Source organism: Melozone crissalis, unplaced genomic scaffold (assembly GCF_028551555.1).
Source record: "Melozone crissalis strain CALT ecotype California unplaced genomic scaffold, PUWL_Pcris_2 ptg000029l_1, whole genome shotgun sequence".
In the NCBI taxonomy this organism is placed as follows: Eukaryota; Metazoa; Chordata; class Aves; order Passeriformes; family Passerellidae; genus Melozone; species Melozone crissalis.
In genome coordinates, this window is record NW_026535807.1 from 1,402,617 (window position 1) to 1,419,982 (window position 17,366).

Below are 17,366 nucleotides of genomic sequence, written 5' to 3' on the forward strand. Positions count from 1 at the left end.
TTACTTGGGAGAACACATCAACCAGTCTTTCCCCTTTCCCACAAGCTTATTTTCTTCCCCACCAAGGACAAGTTGCCATGACCATATCACAAAATACTGATTTTTTGCAGGTATTTCAGAGGATATCAAATATTTACCAAGCTGGGTAAGAGGGCTCCATTCCACAGGGCACGGGAAGATTGGGAAAAAGCAAAAACAAGCCAGACTAAGACAACTTACTTGCAAATGAAACCTCCACTTTCACATTTCCTCCTGGCATCCGTGTTCTCTGGGAAGAGCAGCTCAGGCCTGTGGAGCACATCCACCAGCACTGACAGCTCTGCCTGGACCAGGGGCCGCAGGCGATCCTCCAAGGCTGACACGATGTCCTGGGGAACAACCACAGCAGCTTCAGGCAAACATTAACAACACATCCAGAGCTGAATTAATTTCACTAACAGTGGACGAGAGGCAGGACAGTGAGCTCTGTCCTGCCTGAATAAATTAAAAAACCTCAGGGTTTGGTCAGGTGAGGTTTTCAGTCTTGGTGTGGCCCTGCAGGGGGAAGGGGGCTGGGACGGTGTTTGCAGGGGTCCAAGGATGAGGGAAGAGATGAGGATCTGACTCCATGTTTCAGAAGGCTGATTTATTATTTGATGATATATATTACATTAAAACTATACTAAAAGAATAGAAGAAAGGATTTAATCAGAAGGCTGGCTAAGAATAGAAAAAGAATGATAACAAAGGTTTGTGGCTCTGACAGAGAGTCCAAACCAGCTGACTGTGATTGGCCATTAATTAGAAACAACCACTGGAGACCAATCCCGGATGCACCTGTTGCATTCCACAGCAGCAGATAACCATTGTTTACATTTTGTTCCTGAGGCCTCCCAGCTTCTCAGGAGGAAGAATCCTAAGGAAAGGATTTTCCATAACAGATGTGTGTGACAGGGGCTGTGCAGACACCTCAGGGTTTGCTCAGTGAGGTGTTCAGCATTGCTGTGGCCCTGCAGGGGAAGGGGGCTGTGCAGTCACCTGCAGCCTCTCGATGATGTTCCTGTAGTCCCTGGAGGCGGCGAGCACCGAGTCCCTGCGCGCGGCGTTGCGCGCCGTCATGCGCCAGTTCATGGCCGTCTTCTGCACGATGTTGTGGGACTTCAGGAACAGGTTGTTCACCTGGCTGTCCAAGTCCACAGGGATGGCAATCGCTCTGCTTTTGGCTGCAACAAGCAAAATCAGTGTGAAATGAGACCCTGAGCCCATGAACCAGCACAAAACAGGACCAAGGTCTAAGCAGCCCTTCCTTCTACAAACTCTCCTTCCCAGGCTGGGAGGAAACAGCCTGAGGTTGCACCAGGGAAGGTTTAGATCAGACACTGGGAAATTAGGATATTAGGATTTTTTTTTTCCCACAGAAAGGTTGTAAAGCATTAGAGAGGGCTGCCCAGAGAGGTGACAAAAAATATTAGTATGTGACACTTGAGTTCATGTTTTACTGGTGATCACAGTGGGCTGGCAAACTGGACTTGACCACCTTAAGAGATCTTTTCCAACCTTAACCATTCCATGGTTCTTTGAGTGCAATTTAAACAGGGCAGGGTCAGGCCTGGGCAGGATTATGTTTAGAGGCTTCCACACCTCAGAGCTGTTACTGTTGTTTAAGGTGTGGGAGGAGGAATCCTTCCCTAAACACACACAGCCCAACAGCTCGTGCTGGCACACGCGGACACACAGCAGCAGAACCTGACCCCATACCCAGTACAAGCTGCTCGTGTGGACACAAAGTGGAGCAAATTTATGGGCAGGAGTGGCACTGCCAGCTGCACCAGGGAAGGGTCAGGCTGGACAGCAGGAGGAATTCCTCCATGGAAAGGGTGCTCAGGCTTTGGAACTGCCCAGGGAGGTTTGGAGTGCCCATCCTGGAGGTGTCCAAGGAAGGGCTCAGCATGGGGCTGGGGACAAGGTGGGGACTGGGCACAGCTGGGACTTGATCCTGGAGGGCTTTCCCAACCTCAGTGCTTCCATGAACACCATCTCCCTGCTGCAGATCGACAGGACTGCAGGGAGTTTTGAGGTTGGGCAGAGAAAAGACTTCAGGTGACAGTGACAACACCCACTGCTCAACCACCATGATCCATCAGCACAAGCCTGGGCAGTGAGTTACCCCAGGTGGCACCTGCAGGGCACAACCCACACGGTCCCTGTGGCAGGATGACACCACCAGCAGCCGGGCTGGACGGCTGCAGCCCGGAGCAGGCACTGTGCTGCAACCTGGGGCAGGCACCGCGCTGCAGCCTGGGGCAGGCACCGTGTGCTGCAGCCCTGAGCCCTGGGGCAGGCACCGTGTGCTGCAGCCCTGGGGCAGGCACCGTGTGCTGCAGCCCTGAGGCAGGCACCGTGTGCTGCAGCCTGGAGCAGGCACCGTGTGCTGCAGCCCTGGGGCAGGCACCGTGTGCTGCAGCCCTGAGGCAGGCACCGTGTGCTGCAGCCTGGAGCAGGCACCGTGTGCTGCAGCCCTGGGGCAGGCACCGTGCTGCAGCCCTGGGGCAGGCACCGTGCTGCAGCCTGGGGCAGGCACCGTGTGCTGCAGCCCTGGGGCAGGCACCGTGTGCTGCAGCCCTGGGGCAGGCACCGTGTGCTGCAGCCCTGGGGCAGGCACCGTGTGCTGCAGCCCTGGGGCAGGCACCGTGTGCTGCAGCCCTGGGGCAGGCACCGTGTGCTGCAGCCTGGGGCAGGCACCGTGTGCTGCAGCCCTGAGCCCTGGGGCAGGCACCGTGTGCTGCAGCCTGGAGCAGGCACCGTGTGCTGCAGCCCTGGGGCAGGCACCGTGCTGCAGCCTGGGGCAGGCACCGTGTGCTGCAGCCCTGGGGCAGGCACCGTGCTGCAGCCCTGGGGCAGGCACCGTGTGCTGCAGCCTGGGGCAGGCACCGCGCTCACCCCAGTCCTTACCTACGTCGGAGAGCACGCGGATGCAGCTCTCCACAGAGGCCTTCTGGCTGGGCATGAGCCAGGTGCAGTGGTAGACCCTGAAGACGCCCTGCAGCAGCTGCACGAACACGGGCTGCCGGGTCTGCAAGGCAAGCACAGCACGGTCACAGCCTCACCCAGCAGGCTCGCTGCTCCCAGCCCAGCTGGCTCTCCAGCCCCTCCAGCTGGGCTGCAGCATTGTTGGGCAGCTCCCCGTGGTGGCAGGCTATCTACCACGGCATCAGCAGCTGCATGGGAAGGGTGGGAACCAGCGCTGGAAGGGAAAATGAAACAGGAGCTTCTGCAGCAGAAAGCCCTGGTAACTGAGGCCTGACTAAGCAAAGGAAGTGAGCATTCACCTTCATCTGTGTTATCAGAGCTATCAGCAACCCTGGCACACAGATTCCTCTTTTAGGGTTGACCAGCAGCTGACTCAAGAGGCCACAGGTAAATGGGGCTTGGCTATGTGACAGCAGAGCTCCAGAGCTGGAAACTCATCATTGCAGGCATTATTAGCTGGGATCCAATTCGCTGAGAAGGCAGCTGTGTGCTATTTGGAACACAGGCAGTGGTGAGTGGCAAACACTGCAGCTGCTGCAGGATCAGCCAAGATCAAGGTGTGGTTTTCACCCCTGAATTTCACACGGTGATCTCCCACTACAGACAGGTGAGCTGCTCCAACACACCCAAGCCCATGAGCTTTGTTCTTCCACCTTTGCAGCTGCCCAACAATAGTGACCAAAACTCCATTTGGTTTTGTACAGTGATTATTTAGTAGAACAACATATTACAACCTGTAGAGGAAAGAGCATTTTAAACATTTCAATCTGAGAGGGAACACCCTGTGTCCCTGTGCCCACTAGCTATGGAATGCTTCTACCAGCTACAGGAACTACACCACAGTGCAAACACCACAGGACTTAGGAACCAGGGAAAAAAATACCTCATTTATTGTGGCCAACAGTAAAGCCTGTTCGCAAGAAAAAAGTGGAGTTAGAGTAAAAAGCCAAATCTACTAGCTAATTAAATCTATTAGATCAATTAAATAAAACACCATTACAAAATGTACAAGAGGAGAAGCAAAATTCAAGCCCCCAAAATTGCCAAGACGCAAATACCAATTTATCCTTTCTGGAAATAATCCAAAGACCAAAAACCATGGCAAACAACAGCATCCACCCAGGGCCCTGAAAATACCTGCATGTTTGGATTTAAACCACTCACATATTCCTTTCAGTTCATGTCTAAAGAGTTTTTTGGTCTTAAAAACCCTTTAAGATGTTTCATTTGCTTAAACAATGTCAATAAATCAAATAGGAAATTTACTCCATGTCCCTCATGTCTCCAGCTGCACTTGGGAAGGGAAACCTTGGGCAGCAACAACTTTGGAGGCAAACAGGCTGAACAATGTTTGCTAAAGAGAAGCTGTGGGCAGCTGTCCTGTGCCAAGAGATTTGTGCTCTCCTAATTTCATGTGATTGGAACCACATGATGGATGGACAAGGTGTTCCCTGAACTGGCACGGCTGACTCAGGGCAGGAAGGATTTCAGTCAGACAAGCCCTGGCATGAAGGAGCAGGAGGCAAGAGGAGGCTGGCTGGGATGAGGAGGAGCAGCAGGAAGGGCAGGGAGGGACCGAGCCCAGGGCAGAGTGGCCACAACCCTTCCCTGCAGAGATCAGCCCACCTGCAGCACCTGAGAGGGGAGAAATCCCACCTGGAGCAGGGATGATGCCAGGCAGGTGGCACAACAGGCTGTGCTCCTCAGGGGGAGAACCCCTGGGTACCAACAGGAGTATTGACAGGCAGCAAAAGCGAGAGAAACCACTTCTAACTTGGAGATGAGGAGGAAAGATGAATCTAGGACAAGGCAGATCTATCAACTGAGATGGGAAAAGAGGTGAACCAAGTGACTTCATCTTGCTAGACAGAGGGGGAGATTGAGAAACTAAAGAAAAACTGCTGATATAACATTAACAGATGGCTAAAATAGGATGGCAAGATGTGTATTCAAATGCTGCATCTCAGAGATGACAAGTGAGAGCAGGGCAGCTCAGGTACGTGGCACAGAGGGAGGGCAGAGCCCAGGACAAGGCCACAGCCTCCATCTCTCACTCCTCTGAGGAGCACAGGAGGTGCAATAGCAACCAAAGTCACCTGAGGAGCAAATCAGCTGCTGCACTGCTCCCTCAGCTGAGGCCAGACACAGGCAGGGGTAGGGTGGATGAGCTGAGACCTGGAGATTGCACTGCAAACACCTGCCCTTGGCACCAGCAGATGCATCAAGTTTCAACAACTGCCCCTCTCAACCTCCTGCCAGACACCTGACCACTCCACCCACACCTCCCAGAAAGTTATTTATGCATAAAGAACAGGATTATCTCTGTGCAAACAGAAATGTTAGGGCAACATCCTGACTCTGCTGCTCTGCTGTACAACTCTCTGCCTTCTCTCCTTCACAGGTGTTCCAAGGTCCTCCTTCACATTTCCCTAACTACTGAACTAGGCAAAAATCTACTCATTGAGACATATGAGAGCTTCTGGATTCTCGTTCTGGGTCTTTTTTTTTTTAAGGGAAATTAGAATCTTTCTGTAAAATATGCTGTCCTTAATCTCACTTGCTCCCTCTGTGATATCTGTGGCAGATAAGACGGGCTCTAAGGTCCCTTCCAACACAAACCATTCTGGAATTCAATGGCACACAAGAACTCTCTACAAAAGACCTTGGTGGTAGCACAGAGCTGAATGCACTCATGAATTAGTGTGACATTTGAGCTTTTCTAGAAGAACATTTGTACAGTGACCTTCATGTTTTTCCATTTCTACAGCAAAAAGACCAGCGTGGTCACCAAGAGCTGAGATGTATTTGCTGCCCAGTTACACCAGCACTGCTCCCCTGTGTTTCCTTTGCACATCAAAGGGGAATGAACACCAGTGCCCTGGCAGTGCTCTCCCTGCTGTGTGTGTGCATTTCCCACCTGCAGGGTGGTGCTCTGGTCCGAGAAGGGCGAGCTGAAGAAGGTGGTGACGATGCTCATGACGATCTCGGTCACGTACTTCTCCAGGATGGAGTCTGCGTGCTTCCTGTCGCTGGTGTTGTTGCAGGCCTGCAGTAAAACCACAGCAGGGTCAGGGGCGGCTCACCAGGGCAGCACAGACTGGAGTTCCTCATGTCACACTGTCCTGGTCCCACCATGCAGTGACACTGGGGCTCTGCATCTCCAGCCCACGCCAGAGCAGAGCCACAGCTGCTCCTGGTTTGGTGTGCTGGCCCAGAACATGGCTGGGGGAGGGAAAAAACCACAGAGTCTTGGAGGAAGGCAAGAGCAGGATGGGGAGCACTGAGGTGTAATGCTTTCGTATGGGGAAATACTTGGAATCCCAGGCAAAAAGCCATATGGCCAAATAAACACCAAGCCTGGAAAACAATCTGTCCTGACCTGCCAAAAAACGCTGAGTGCTGCTCAGGAAGGAGCTCAGAGATGCTGCCAGAATAAGCAGGCCAGGTGGCAGGACAGAAAAGGCACTGGACAAAGGAGCAGGGCGTGGAGCTTCGCTGAGCTTTGGTTTGGGCTTGGATTTTTTCTTTTAAAAAGGAAAATATGAATGTGTTCCATGGAATATGACTGATGAAATCCACAGGCACAAGGAAAAGGAGGCACATATTTGCAGGAACAGAGTATTCAGGGTACTTCTTGCCTTGATGCACTGGGATGTCTTATCCTTGCTGCTCTGGATTAAAGAGGTTTTAAAGCTGAATTCAGTTCCTTGGTGCAGATACATTACCCGACAGATGTCCACCAGGAAGTTCTCAAACAGCTTCCACATGTGATTACTGGTGTAAATCTCTTTCATTTCTACTTCTGTGTCCACATAGCAGTGATTCAAGAAGTTGATATATGCTATTTTGACCTAAAAGCAGAGAAAATAATTTATAAAGAATAAGAACCTGAATGGTGGTATGAATGAATATAATGTCACATCAAAAGTGCTACACAGATAATTTGGAATTCTGCTTCTTCCTTTCACTTAAACACTGGTGAAATCTAATGCCATGAATAGCAAGACACCATCCAATAAAAAACCCCCAGGATTACTGCAGACAAAACGTCAGCACAATAATAATTTCCAGTTCTGCAGAACCATCTGTTCAAGGTTAGCAGCACATCCATAAACCTCTCTGCCTCAAGAACCCTATAAAATAACCAAGTACAGCATCACATTCCCGCTTTCGGGGTAAGGAGGAAGTATAAAAGGATTTAACTGGACTCTCCAGGCTGGCTGGGGGTGCCAACAGCAGCAGCAGGGAAGGGCTGCAGTTCCCAGCTCGCTGCCCACCTGCACCAACCCCCTTTGGCCAGGCCAGAGCCAGCAGGATCAACCCTCTGTCACCCAAACCCAGCACATTGCTGACACACAGCCCAGCTCTCCTGCAAGCCCTCACCTCAGGTATGCAATCCTCGTGGGTCACCACCCTGACAATGTCATCCAGAGGGAGGAGGGAGTTGCACTTGATCTCTGTGTAGACGTTTTTGCCCTCAGTGCACACAGCCAGCAGCTCCACCAGGTGGATGTGGTACATCAGGGGGCTGTTCTCATCCATCCTGTCCCTCTCCGACCTCATCATCTGCACCAGGGTCTGGAAGGAGGCTCTGTCGTTGTAGAACACCAGCACATCCTCCCCTGCATTCACCAGCTGTGGGCCAAGGAGAGCATTGCATCAGCAGAGCCGAGCCTGATCCCCCACAGCATCCCCTCATCTGATGGGGCTGTCCCACCGCTGCTGCCCAGCCCCTCCGGGACACAGGGCTCCAGGAGGGCATTTCCCATTATCTGACCCCTCCTGAACCACTCAGGAAATTCAAAGCCAGCCCAGCTAGCCAGAAGCTGTGTCAAGAAGTTTGTGACTTTCCATTGTGCCTTGCCATGTCACCCCAGGTGACTTCCTAAGGCAGCTGTGGACAGCCCTGTGCTGCTGGAGAGCTGCCAGGGATGGGAGCTCTGCAGGGCTCACTCCTTCCACCCTCCCAACCAACACCAGCCATTTGCCAAGGCCAGTGACACGTCAAGTCACACACTGGAGATTTCCATCAGCCCCACATTTGACACCTGGCTGGCCATGATTCCAGAGCAGCTCAGACCTCCTGGAACTCCAGGAAGGGAAGGAGATGGAGCAAACTGAGGCCTGGTCCACTGCTGAGCACACAGCTGGAGGGATGCAGGGCTGTTTAACCCACAGGGTTTGTGAAAAACAGCAGGGTAAGATGTAAAAAAAACCCTCAGGGCAGCTGCTGACCTTGGGGGAGCCCCTTGCTGAGCATCTCACACTCAACCAAGTGTTGAGAAGCTAATGAAGCTGGTTTTGAGCTGGACAACAAAATATGAAAGATTTTGGATCCACCCATCAGGATTGATGCTCAAAAGCCAGATTGGACAAATCTGATCCTGGGGCTCCCCCTGCTGAGGAGGCCAAAACATTCCATCAGATGTGCGGATCTGCCAAACAAATCCCATCCAACAGCCCCGTGAAAGGCATTCATTCACCCTTCTCTCTCCCTTTTAGCCTGGCTCCCCAGTTTCCAGTTACCCACACACCTAAAGCCGATCCTCATCTGCTTCCCCTTCACACCTGAACAGCTGAGTAAGCACATCTTGCTAAGAGTGTCTGCAAGGGCTTGGGGAGGCAGGACAAAGGGGGATGGTTTTGGCTTGAGAGCAGGTTTAGATGGCAGAAAAATATGGGTGGTGAGGGCCTGGCAAAGTTTCCCAGAGAAGCCAGGGCTGCCCCATTCCTGGAAGTGCCCAGGGCCAGCTTGGATGGGGCTTGGAGCACCCTGGGACAGTGGAAGGTGATTCTATGGTGGCTCTAAAATTTCATAAAAACAACTCTCATCAAAATGCTATCATGGTGAAATCCTCCTTCTGCTTTAGTGATCTTGAAATTAAACTACTTCTCTTCAAGCCAATTTTGCTAGACAAAGGCACCCTTGCTTCATAACCCCACCTACACGCTGCTGGGTACAGGCCTGGGAAGAAACTCGTGCCATTAACAACCAACCCCTCGTTACACCTGCGAGTCAGGAGCTCAGAGAGCTTTTGGTCACAAAAAGCCGGAGCTTCCTGGGAGCTGTAATGCTCTTTTTGCATGGTGAGAGCTGTCAGCTTCTTGGCAGTCCCCGAAGCGAGAGGATCAATTTGTCATGTTCACCAACTGCTATGTGCAAACTTCTGTTCAGACCCTGCAAATCTCTGCAGCTCTCACCTCAGCCATTACCATATCTTGGCATTTCTTAATGAATTTCCCCTCTGCCTTGACGATGGTCTGCAGGAACTTGATGTACTGAACGTTCCTGCCGTGCGTCTCGATGCAGTGGACGAAGTGCTGAACCACGCGCTCGTTGATCTCGCTGCAGAGCTGGAAGTTGTTCATGAAAATGTGCTGCATTGTCACTGCTTCCAGGATCTGATGGAGGGGATGAAAGGGAGCAACAAGTCAGAAAATCAACAACCCAACATGTCCCCACTGCTGTTAGGGTAAAGCCAACACTCCTGTGAGCACAGGGCTGAAGGGAACTTTGCTGAGGACCTCAGCTTTCAACACCACTGCTCCTATCTCAGCCTATTTTTCACTCCACTTCAGCCTCTTGAACTTTCTACACTGAAACTGCCCTAAACAAACATCTTGCCAACTTTTGAGGCTTTGGAATGAAAACCGAGTGTGACCTCTTCAACCAATCTTGCAACAGAATAGCCCCAGAGGTATCACCAAGGACAGTGCAGTCCCTTCTCTTGCTAGAACACAAAAATAAATCACGGCCTGAGGTTATTCTTACCCCTGGGTTAAGGAACAGGTTTATGTGCTTGTGCAGCAAGGCCTGGTTCTGTTGGTTCCCAGCACAGAAGTTCTGCAGGAACTCGTGTGCAAGCTTCATTATCTCCTGCATCCTCGTGTCTTCAGCCTGGGATTGCACGACAAAGAAGAGGGGGTTAAAAAGAACCCAAAGGTTCACCTTGAGGTGAGCACAGGACGAGCCTCAGCTCCAGCAAGGGAACTGTCACGTCTCTCACACCCCGAAGGAAAACAAACCTCCACCCAGTTCACAGACGTTTGGGATGAGCCGGGCCAGCTCCACGCTTCCAAAAAGCGTCAAAAATAAAGCCCATAATAGAAATTACAATAGTTTATTCTCTAAAAGTGCCTATTCCACAGCCAGGCCTGCCAGCAACGTGCTTTAGTCACTTCTGCTCCTCTGAACATCCCAGCCCCTCGGCCAAACCACACATCATCACCTCAGGCTGCCCAGCAGAGCTGCCACGTCCCGCTGCAGCCACAGAGGGGAACTCATGGCAAAGCAGCCATGGAAAGTTGCTTTTGCACCAGCCCAGCCCAATTCATCTTTACTGGAACCTCCTTGCAGCCTTCCAAGCACCGCTGAGGAACCAGGGCCCTTCCCCTGACGTCAGTGTGGATCCCCAGCCCACCGACGGCAGGAGACGCGCTTTGGAAAATTACTGCCTGCTTTTATTTTTAAGGAATTTCATATCTTCCCAAGGGTGAAACCCCTTCCACACTGCCTGTCTGATGCACATTCACATGTACGGGACAGAAAGGTGACGAGAAGGCGTTGAAAGGTGTTTTTGCTGCTGCTTTTTTAGCAAAATATGATGCAAGAAACCACGAGAATTAACATTAATCAAAGCTCCTATGTGGAATTACTGGTTCTCAGAAACCTGATGAGTTTGAAAGAGAGGACAGCAGAGTGACCAGGAAAACGTGAAGAACTGCCTCACCTCAGTACTGATAAATACCTGTCAGCTGTGATTAATGAGCAGCCAACGTGGTGACCTTGGGGTGTGCTGTGTCAGCACAGCCTGGTGCTCACAGGCACAACCCAGCCCCAGTGGGCTCCAGCCTGCACAGCTGCCAAGTGTTAGCCCTGATAAGGCTAATTAGGAGAATTAGCCTCACCCGGAGAGCCAGTGGGTATTTATTCACCTCTAAGGGGGAGTTTGGGACACTACAGCTGGGGAGGGTCTGTATACACTGCTCTTAAAAGCCCTGGGGGACCAGGCACCCTTCCTTCCCTCCTTGTCCCCAGGATGGTGCTCACACAGCTGCCTCACAATGAGGGTCTTGCTTCCATCAACACAGCTGAACCTCAAGGCAGCACCTGGCTCACATGAGCCTTAATTCTGAAGTATGATTTGTGAATATTTCTTCAGGCAATCTGTATATTCACAGGCTTCAAATAAACAGTTTGTCTGAGCTCCTTATTTCTGAGAGTGGGTATTCTGTAGACTATGAGGCTACATAAACCAGCCTCCGCGCATCCAATCCACAGGGAGGAGGTTCAGGAAGATTCACAGAAGGTATGAAAAGCCTGTCAGCACGACACAAAGCCCCACCTTCTCGTAAGGGATCTGCAGCAGCTCCAGCACCACGGCGTGAGCGCCCATGTTCCTCAGGAGTCGCTGCTGCTGCTTCCTGCTCTTCCTCACCGAGGCCCCCTCCTGCACGCAGAGCTTGCTGAGCCGCAGCAGGATCTGCAGGAGACACCGGCCTTAGAGCCCAGCTCTGGCTGTCCCTCCAGAGAACGCCAGGTCCCAGAGCAGCACCAGGGACCAACTCATCTGCAGGAGCAGAGCGGCTCCAGGCAGCCCCTCGTGGCCCGGGCTCCATCCGTGGCATCTGACTAGGGCTGCTGGACTTGGATGATCCTTGTGGGTCCCTGCCACCTCAGGACACTCTAAATTCTGAGATTCTACGCTCCTGCAGGACTCGGCCATGTCAAGTGAACACAACACCAAGCTCCACAGCAGAGCCACAGACACACCTTCAGCTCACACCACACCAGCACCACAGCACGTTCTTCATCTGGTACTTTCTACATTAAATATCAACAGCACAGTGGCTTTGAGTGCAAGGCACTCAGGACAGGGAGAATTCAATGGCTTCTCCCCTTGCTTACTGCCTTTGTAGTCCTTAACAATAAAAATATTGTGTTACCATTGAAACAGCAGCAAACGTCACGTTTCTCACTAATCCATTCTTAGGGAAAGAATACACACGTCGTGCTTATTCTATCCTGGCTTCCCATTCAAGTTGGGATTTGTTATTACTCAGCAAATAGTTTCCACAATGGCACAGTGACTCAGACTTTCCTGGGTGCCTCCCTCTGACTGCAGCTCTCCAGAGCTCTGTTACTCATTTACACTTCCAGTGAACTATCAAGAAGCAAAGTTTTACCTCTTTTACTACCCGGTAGTTGTAGCTGCTAGTACTTTCAGGCTTTTGAGACTTGCTGTGACCTTCCTGAGGATAAAATCAGACAATTTATTAGTAGCTTATACTACTGTCTACATGAAGGCTAAAATTACCGTTCTAGGATAGCGCCCGCTCTCCTCCTGGGAAGGACTGTCATCCTCCAGCTCTGACAGCCTCAGAAAAACACATACAATCATCCTGTCAAGTCACATTGACCTCTAGGATACAAAACAAGGTGAGGGAGGGATGATTTCAGAGGCAGCAACCTCCTGTCCTTTGCCTGTCACATTCTGTCTCTGATCAAGTCTCCCCTCAGAAAAAACCCCTTCCTTTCTCTCTCTATTGTTATTAAACTGTCACTGCACAAATACCAAGAGATTCCTCACAGCAATGTGTACAAGAAAAGCAACAAGTGGATTACTTGTATTTACTTCCAGCAATAAATGTTCCTAAACCAGGGACTGCTTCTTGCATCCCCTCATCCAGTCTTTCCTGATTGAAATGACATGGAAACAAGATACTAAAAGAGCTCTAAGCCAGATGTGCAACGTGGGGAAAATCCTTTGTTATCAGGCAGAGATAAAGCACAGTTCTCTGCTGTCACCTGAGCAGCTCACACCTCTGCCCTTACCTTACTTGAGGTACTTTTGATTGCACAAATCCCGTGCCACTGGTCAGTGCTGAAAGGGGAGCCAGGGCAAACCCAAACCAGCCCTGTCACACCCTAAAGGTGACACCTCAGGGCTGCTACTGGGCATCACCTGGCTCAAGTTCTGCTCTCATTCCTGCCTCAACCTGAAAGCCGTAGAGAGAACCTCACCTAGGCAGTGTGCTGGGAAGAAGGGCCTTGTCACAGTTCTGACAGCAGCTACACCCTGCAAATACCCACCCAAATCCACACAAACACAACCCAATTACCTCTTTCTTCTTGTGCTCGTTTTCACCTGGCACACTGTCCATGGCCTCATCAGGACCCTGGCCTTTGTACACCCAGAGCTCAGATTTCTCCACTATTGACCTCAGCTGGTCCAAATCTTGTTTGATCTGCTTGTAGTTGTCAACATCTTGGCTGGTAACGAGCAGTTGAACCTTACAGGGAGGCAAAGCCGTGAGTTGCACAAAAAGGGCTGGGTTCAGCTGCCATAGATACATTCAGATGAGGAATAACTCTCTCCAGACACACAGGTACCTGCTTGAAAGCCTGAAGGACCTCTTGTCTCTGGCTGAAGTGCCTGAAGAGCAGCTGCAGTGCACCAGACACCAGGGGAGGGTAATCGTGCATCGTTAAATGCAGCAGGACCCGCAGGAAAGTCCTGCCCCCGTGATCATCCAAATCCAGAGGGGTGTTCTCCTCACTGCAAACACAGCAGGAGTTAACCACATTAGACTGAGGGTGCCAGAAGGTTCTAAGTCCTCTTAGCAGTGGCAGAACATTTTTCTTCTTACTTTTAAATAAGGCGGGAAATTGTACTGAGATTTTATTGCAGCATCGAGCTGAGATGCACTAACCCTGCACCTTACTTTCACCCACAGCACAGAGCCCTCCCCTGATGATCCTTCTGGCTGAAGAACGCTGTTCCTTGTCTCTGGATCCAAATGGACCCTACTCTGAGCAGCAACAAGGCCACTTTAGGAAAATGAAGGTGTTCTCCCACTCCTTGGGAGCCCTCCAGCCTGGGGGCTTCCCCTTGATTGGCACCTGTGAAGAGATACTTTCCTTCCACCAAAGATCCCCTCAGCTTGTTCTTCAATGTGTTCAAAGTCCAGGGCTCCTGAAAAAATAAACAGGACAAATACATGAGGTCAGAGTGGCAGCAAAGATGGTTTTCCAGCTTAAAAACACTTCAAATGGCAAGTGGGACCTGAAGCAATCATCCTATCAGCCCCTTGAAGATTCCAGAGTCTTCCCCAAGCCACACAACCTCATTCCTTGCCAAGTAACCCACCTGGTACATTAGCTGGCATTTCCTGACTACTGCTTCCAGTGGGGGATTCAGACATCTGGGCATTGCTTTCATCAAATTCATGTTTAAATATACAGAGCAGGCAGGAGATCCTGTAGTCCAACCGCACGTTCAGAATAAACTGATGACACACAAGTAGGAGAAATGTTAAAATACTCTGTGTACTTCCACCACATCTACAATTCACACAAAGACATCAGCTGAGCAGAAATGTGGATTCAACCTGGCAAAGTTACCCGGGGTGGTGAGGCCCTGGCACAAGTGCCCAGAGCAGCTGTGGCTGCCCCTGGATCCCTGAAGTGTCCAAGGCCAGGCTGGACAGAGCTTGGAGCACCCTGGAAGGTGTCCCTGCCCATGGCAGGGAGTGGAACTGGATGGGCTTCAAGGTCCCTTCCAACACAAACCATTCTGGGATCCCATCTTTCCATGCTATGCAAATATCACCTTCAAAACCCCCAGGACTCAGTAATATTTTCCAGGGATTTCAGCGAGCATGATGCACACACGTAATAAATATTGATGAGTAAAACATTCTGGCAGGGTTTTGGTGCCTCATTCCTGTGTGATGCTGGCACCTCACCCCATTTCCCAGGAAAGGAAAGCAGCACTTCCATCTCCTGATGGAACACGTGCTGCTGCTCTCCCGGGGTGCTGGGACACAGGAGCAGGACACGAGCTGCCAGGAGCCAGGCTGTGCCATGCAAATCACCAATCCAGCTGGGCTGGACCAGCTGGTGCCACAGAAACCCCCAGCCTAGCAGAGAGAACCTTCTCCATGGCCTTCCTCTTGAGGAAGGAGCTACAAAGCCAAGAACACTCAGAGTTCTTGCAGCTTTAGGGGAAAATGCTCAATGCCAGCTTGCATGGCCCTGGTAGCAGGGAACAGCGGCACAACGAAACACCCCCTGCACATGGCAGGGCACGAGAGAAGCTCTGCCTTGAGCTGAAATTAGCCATGGTGCAAGGAGGGAATGGAGCCTCCCCTGTGGTGCTGAGGGAAGGGCAGAGCCTCCCACGGGGCACAGGAGGGAACAGCAGGGCTCTCCTGCTGCTCTGCTGCCTTCACCCACCAGGCTCTGGCAGCATGCTGACCCCAGGCCTGCCTGATGGAACTGCTGAGCACAAAAAGCACTCCCACACCCAGAGAGGGAAGATGCATCTCAGCTCAATAATTCTGAGTCAATAACGAGGGAAAATGTGTGCATCCCGAAGATATTGGGGTGAGCAAGTGGGAAAGGCAGAGATGGGAGTGAGAGAGGCTGGCTGTGCATGCTGAAAACACATGGCAGGCTGAGGGCGCTGCCAAGAGGAGTCTCCAGATCTCCCCATTCCTCAGGGCACTTCTGATGGCCCTGCAGACTCAGAGAAATTGGGAAGACAGCAGGGTGGAAAACGACAGCTCTGCCTCAAGTCAGATACGCACAAATCACTGCTAAATACACAGATGTCTAATGCAAACTCTTTTCTAATAAATTCTTCCAATAATGGCACAAAGTTGGGATCCCTGTGCCTGACAAGGTCACCCCTGCAACACTTTCCCAGTCTGAGAGCCAGGAGTACATTAAGAGGCACAGGACACAATTAATGCTGGAGGACAGCACGAGGAGCTGCCCCCATGTAGTACCTGGAGTATCTCGATGATCTTGAGCTTGGTGTCCATGACCAGGATGTCCTCCTTCTCTGGCTCACTCTGCTTGACATTGCCCTCGGGGGCAGCTGCCAGGGGAGTCATGGGCAGGAAGCCCCCGCCCCTGAGCACCACCTGGGTCATCAGCTCCCCCACGCCGTGGATGGACCGCATCACATTGCTCCCTTCAGAGGGGAAACACGAGGTTAGGTGCTGCCATGGGGCTGCACTGACAGGGCAAGGACCAGCCACACCTGCAATGGCAAACTGTCCCAGCATGGCACATCCACACCCTGGGGACTGGGGAAGCCAACAGAGACACCGCAGTGCTTGGAGAAGCCCCCTGCCCTTTGCCACCACAGGCACTACTCAGCTTTACAACCAAGCCATGGACAGAGAGGATTTCCAAGCACAGCATCACTGGCCAGGGAGGGAGGGGATTGTCCTGCTCTGCTCTGCACTGGGGCAGCCTCACCTCCAGTCCTGGGGGCAGTTTTGGGGGCTAAAATGTAAGAACTCAAGATGTTACAAAGCACCTAAAGGAGGCTACAAAGATGGGGAAGGGATTAGAGAAGTGATACGAGGAGCAGTGAGATCTCCTGGCCTGTTCAGATGGGGCAGAGCAGACGGAGGTCAGACCTCACTGGGTCCCCTCCTGAGGGGCAGCTCCCAGCTCTGCTCCCTGGGACAGGCATAGCATCCAGGGAACAGCTGGAGCTGGGCCAGGGCAGGTCAGGCTGGATTTTGGGGAAGGTTCGTCCCCAGAGGGTGCTGGCACTGCCCAGGGAATGGGCACAGCCCCAGAGCTCCAGGAGCCTTTGGACAGCTGTGCCAGGAATGCCAGGGTGGGATTTGGGTCTGTGCAGGGCCAGGAGCTGGGCTGGGTGATCCTGGTGGGTCCCTTCCAGCTCAGGGTGCTGCGTGACTTCATTGTTCCACCCCACAGCGACATTTGGAGATGAACCAGAGCCACCCAAGAACTTTCTGACCTACACTTTGCAGCCTTACCTTTACTTTCCTCGCCTTTTGCCATCTTGGTAATAGGGAAGATGGTAGTGATGTGCACACAGTCTAATATAGCAAGGAGGATTTTGGTTAGTCTGAGGAGGTCACAGAAGTTGTAGAAACCAAAATATATCAGATTTCTGGCTAAGTTAACAACCTACCAAAATAACAATAAAAAGCCTGATTAATACTAAACATTTTGCTATCACAGTCAAGTTGTCTTAACACAGTGACAAGATCAAGAACCTGGCTGAGGGTCACATTTTATCACAATATCTGAGAATTCTGCAAGATTGTCTAGTTATACAGCACAGCAGAAAGTTTTCTACTTGCCTACAAACACTGCAATGCTTGCAGTTCATGTCTGTATCTGTAGTATCTGTAACTGATATTCTATAGCTACAAAATCAGACTGCATTTGTCTCATTACAAAACAGGGCAAGACTAGAGGGAAAGTACAGATAATTTTTATCATTGTCTTACAAAAAAGGTATCACACCCATAAAGCTGAGCTTTGTAACTTCCAAGCTATAAAGTTCCCCCACAAGTCCACCCCA

General features: G+C 51.4%; 1 protein-coding gene across 10 annotated transcripts in view; it reads right to left on the minus strand.

The window, feature by feature from the left end:
- ITPR1 (inositol 1,4,5-trisphosphate receptor type 1) overlaps positions 1–17,366 on the minus strand; it is a 161,430-nt gene that overhangs the window by 75,223 nt on the left and 68,841 nt on the right. For 8 of the 10 annotated variants that reach the window (XM_054280942.1, XM_054280938.1, XM_054280937.1 and 5 more), the window contains 16 exons: positions 16,813–16,966; positions 15,802–15,989; positions 14,160–14,298; positions 13,927–13,985; positions 13,403–13,564; positions 13,132–13,302; positions 12,196–12,261; positions 11,355–11,492; positions 9,782–9,907; positions 9,211–9,411; positions 7,393–7,644; positions 6,735–6,860; positions 5,927–6,055; positions 2,932–3,052; positions 1,018–1,202; positions 220–368 (listed from right to left, as the gene is read on the minus strand). In XM_054280942.1, coding sequence (XP_054136917.1) covers positions 220–368; positions 1,018–1,202; positions 2,932–3,052; positions 5,927–6,055; positions 6,735–6,860; positions 7,393–7,644; positions 9,211–9,411; positions 9,782–9,907; positions 11,355–11,492; positions 12,196–12,261; positions 13,132–13,302; positions 13,403–13,564; positions 13,927–13,985; positions 14,160–14,298; positions 15,802–15,989; positions 16,813–16,966 — 2,366 coding nt within the window. Of the gene's footprint in view, positions 1–219; positions 369–1,017; positions 1,203–2,931; positions 3,053–5,926; positions 6,056–6,734; positions 6,861–7,392; positions 7,645–9,210; positions 9,412–9,781; positions 9,908–11,354; positions 11,493–12,195; positions 12,262–13,131; positions 13,303–13,402; positions 13,569–13,926; positions 13,986–14,159; positions 14,299–15,801; positions 15,990–16,812; positions 16,967–17,366 lie in introns of all 10 variants that reach the window. The other 2 variants (XM_054280933.1, XM_054280939.1) reach the window with 2 other exon arrangements.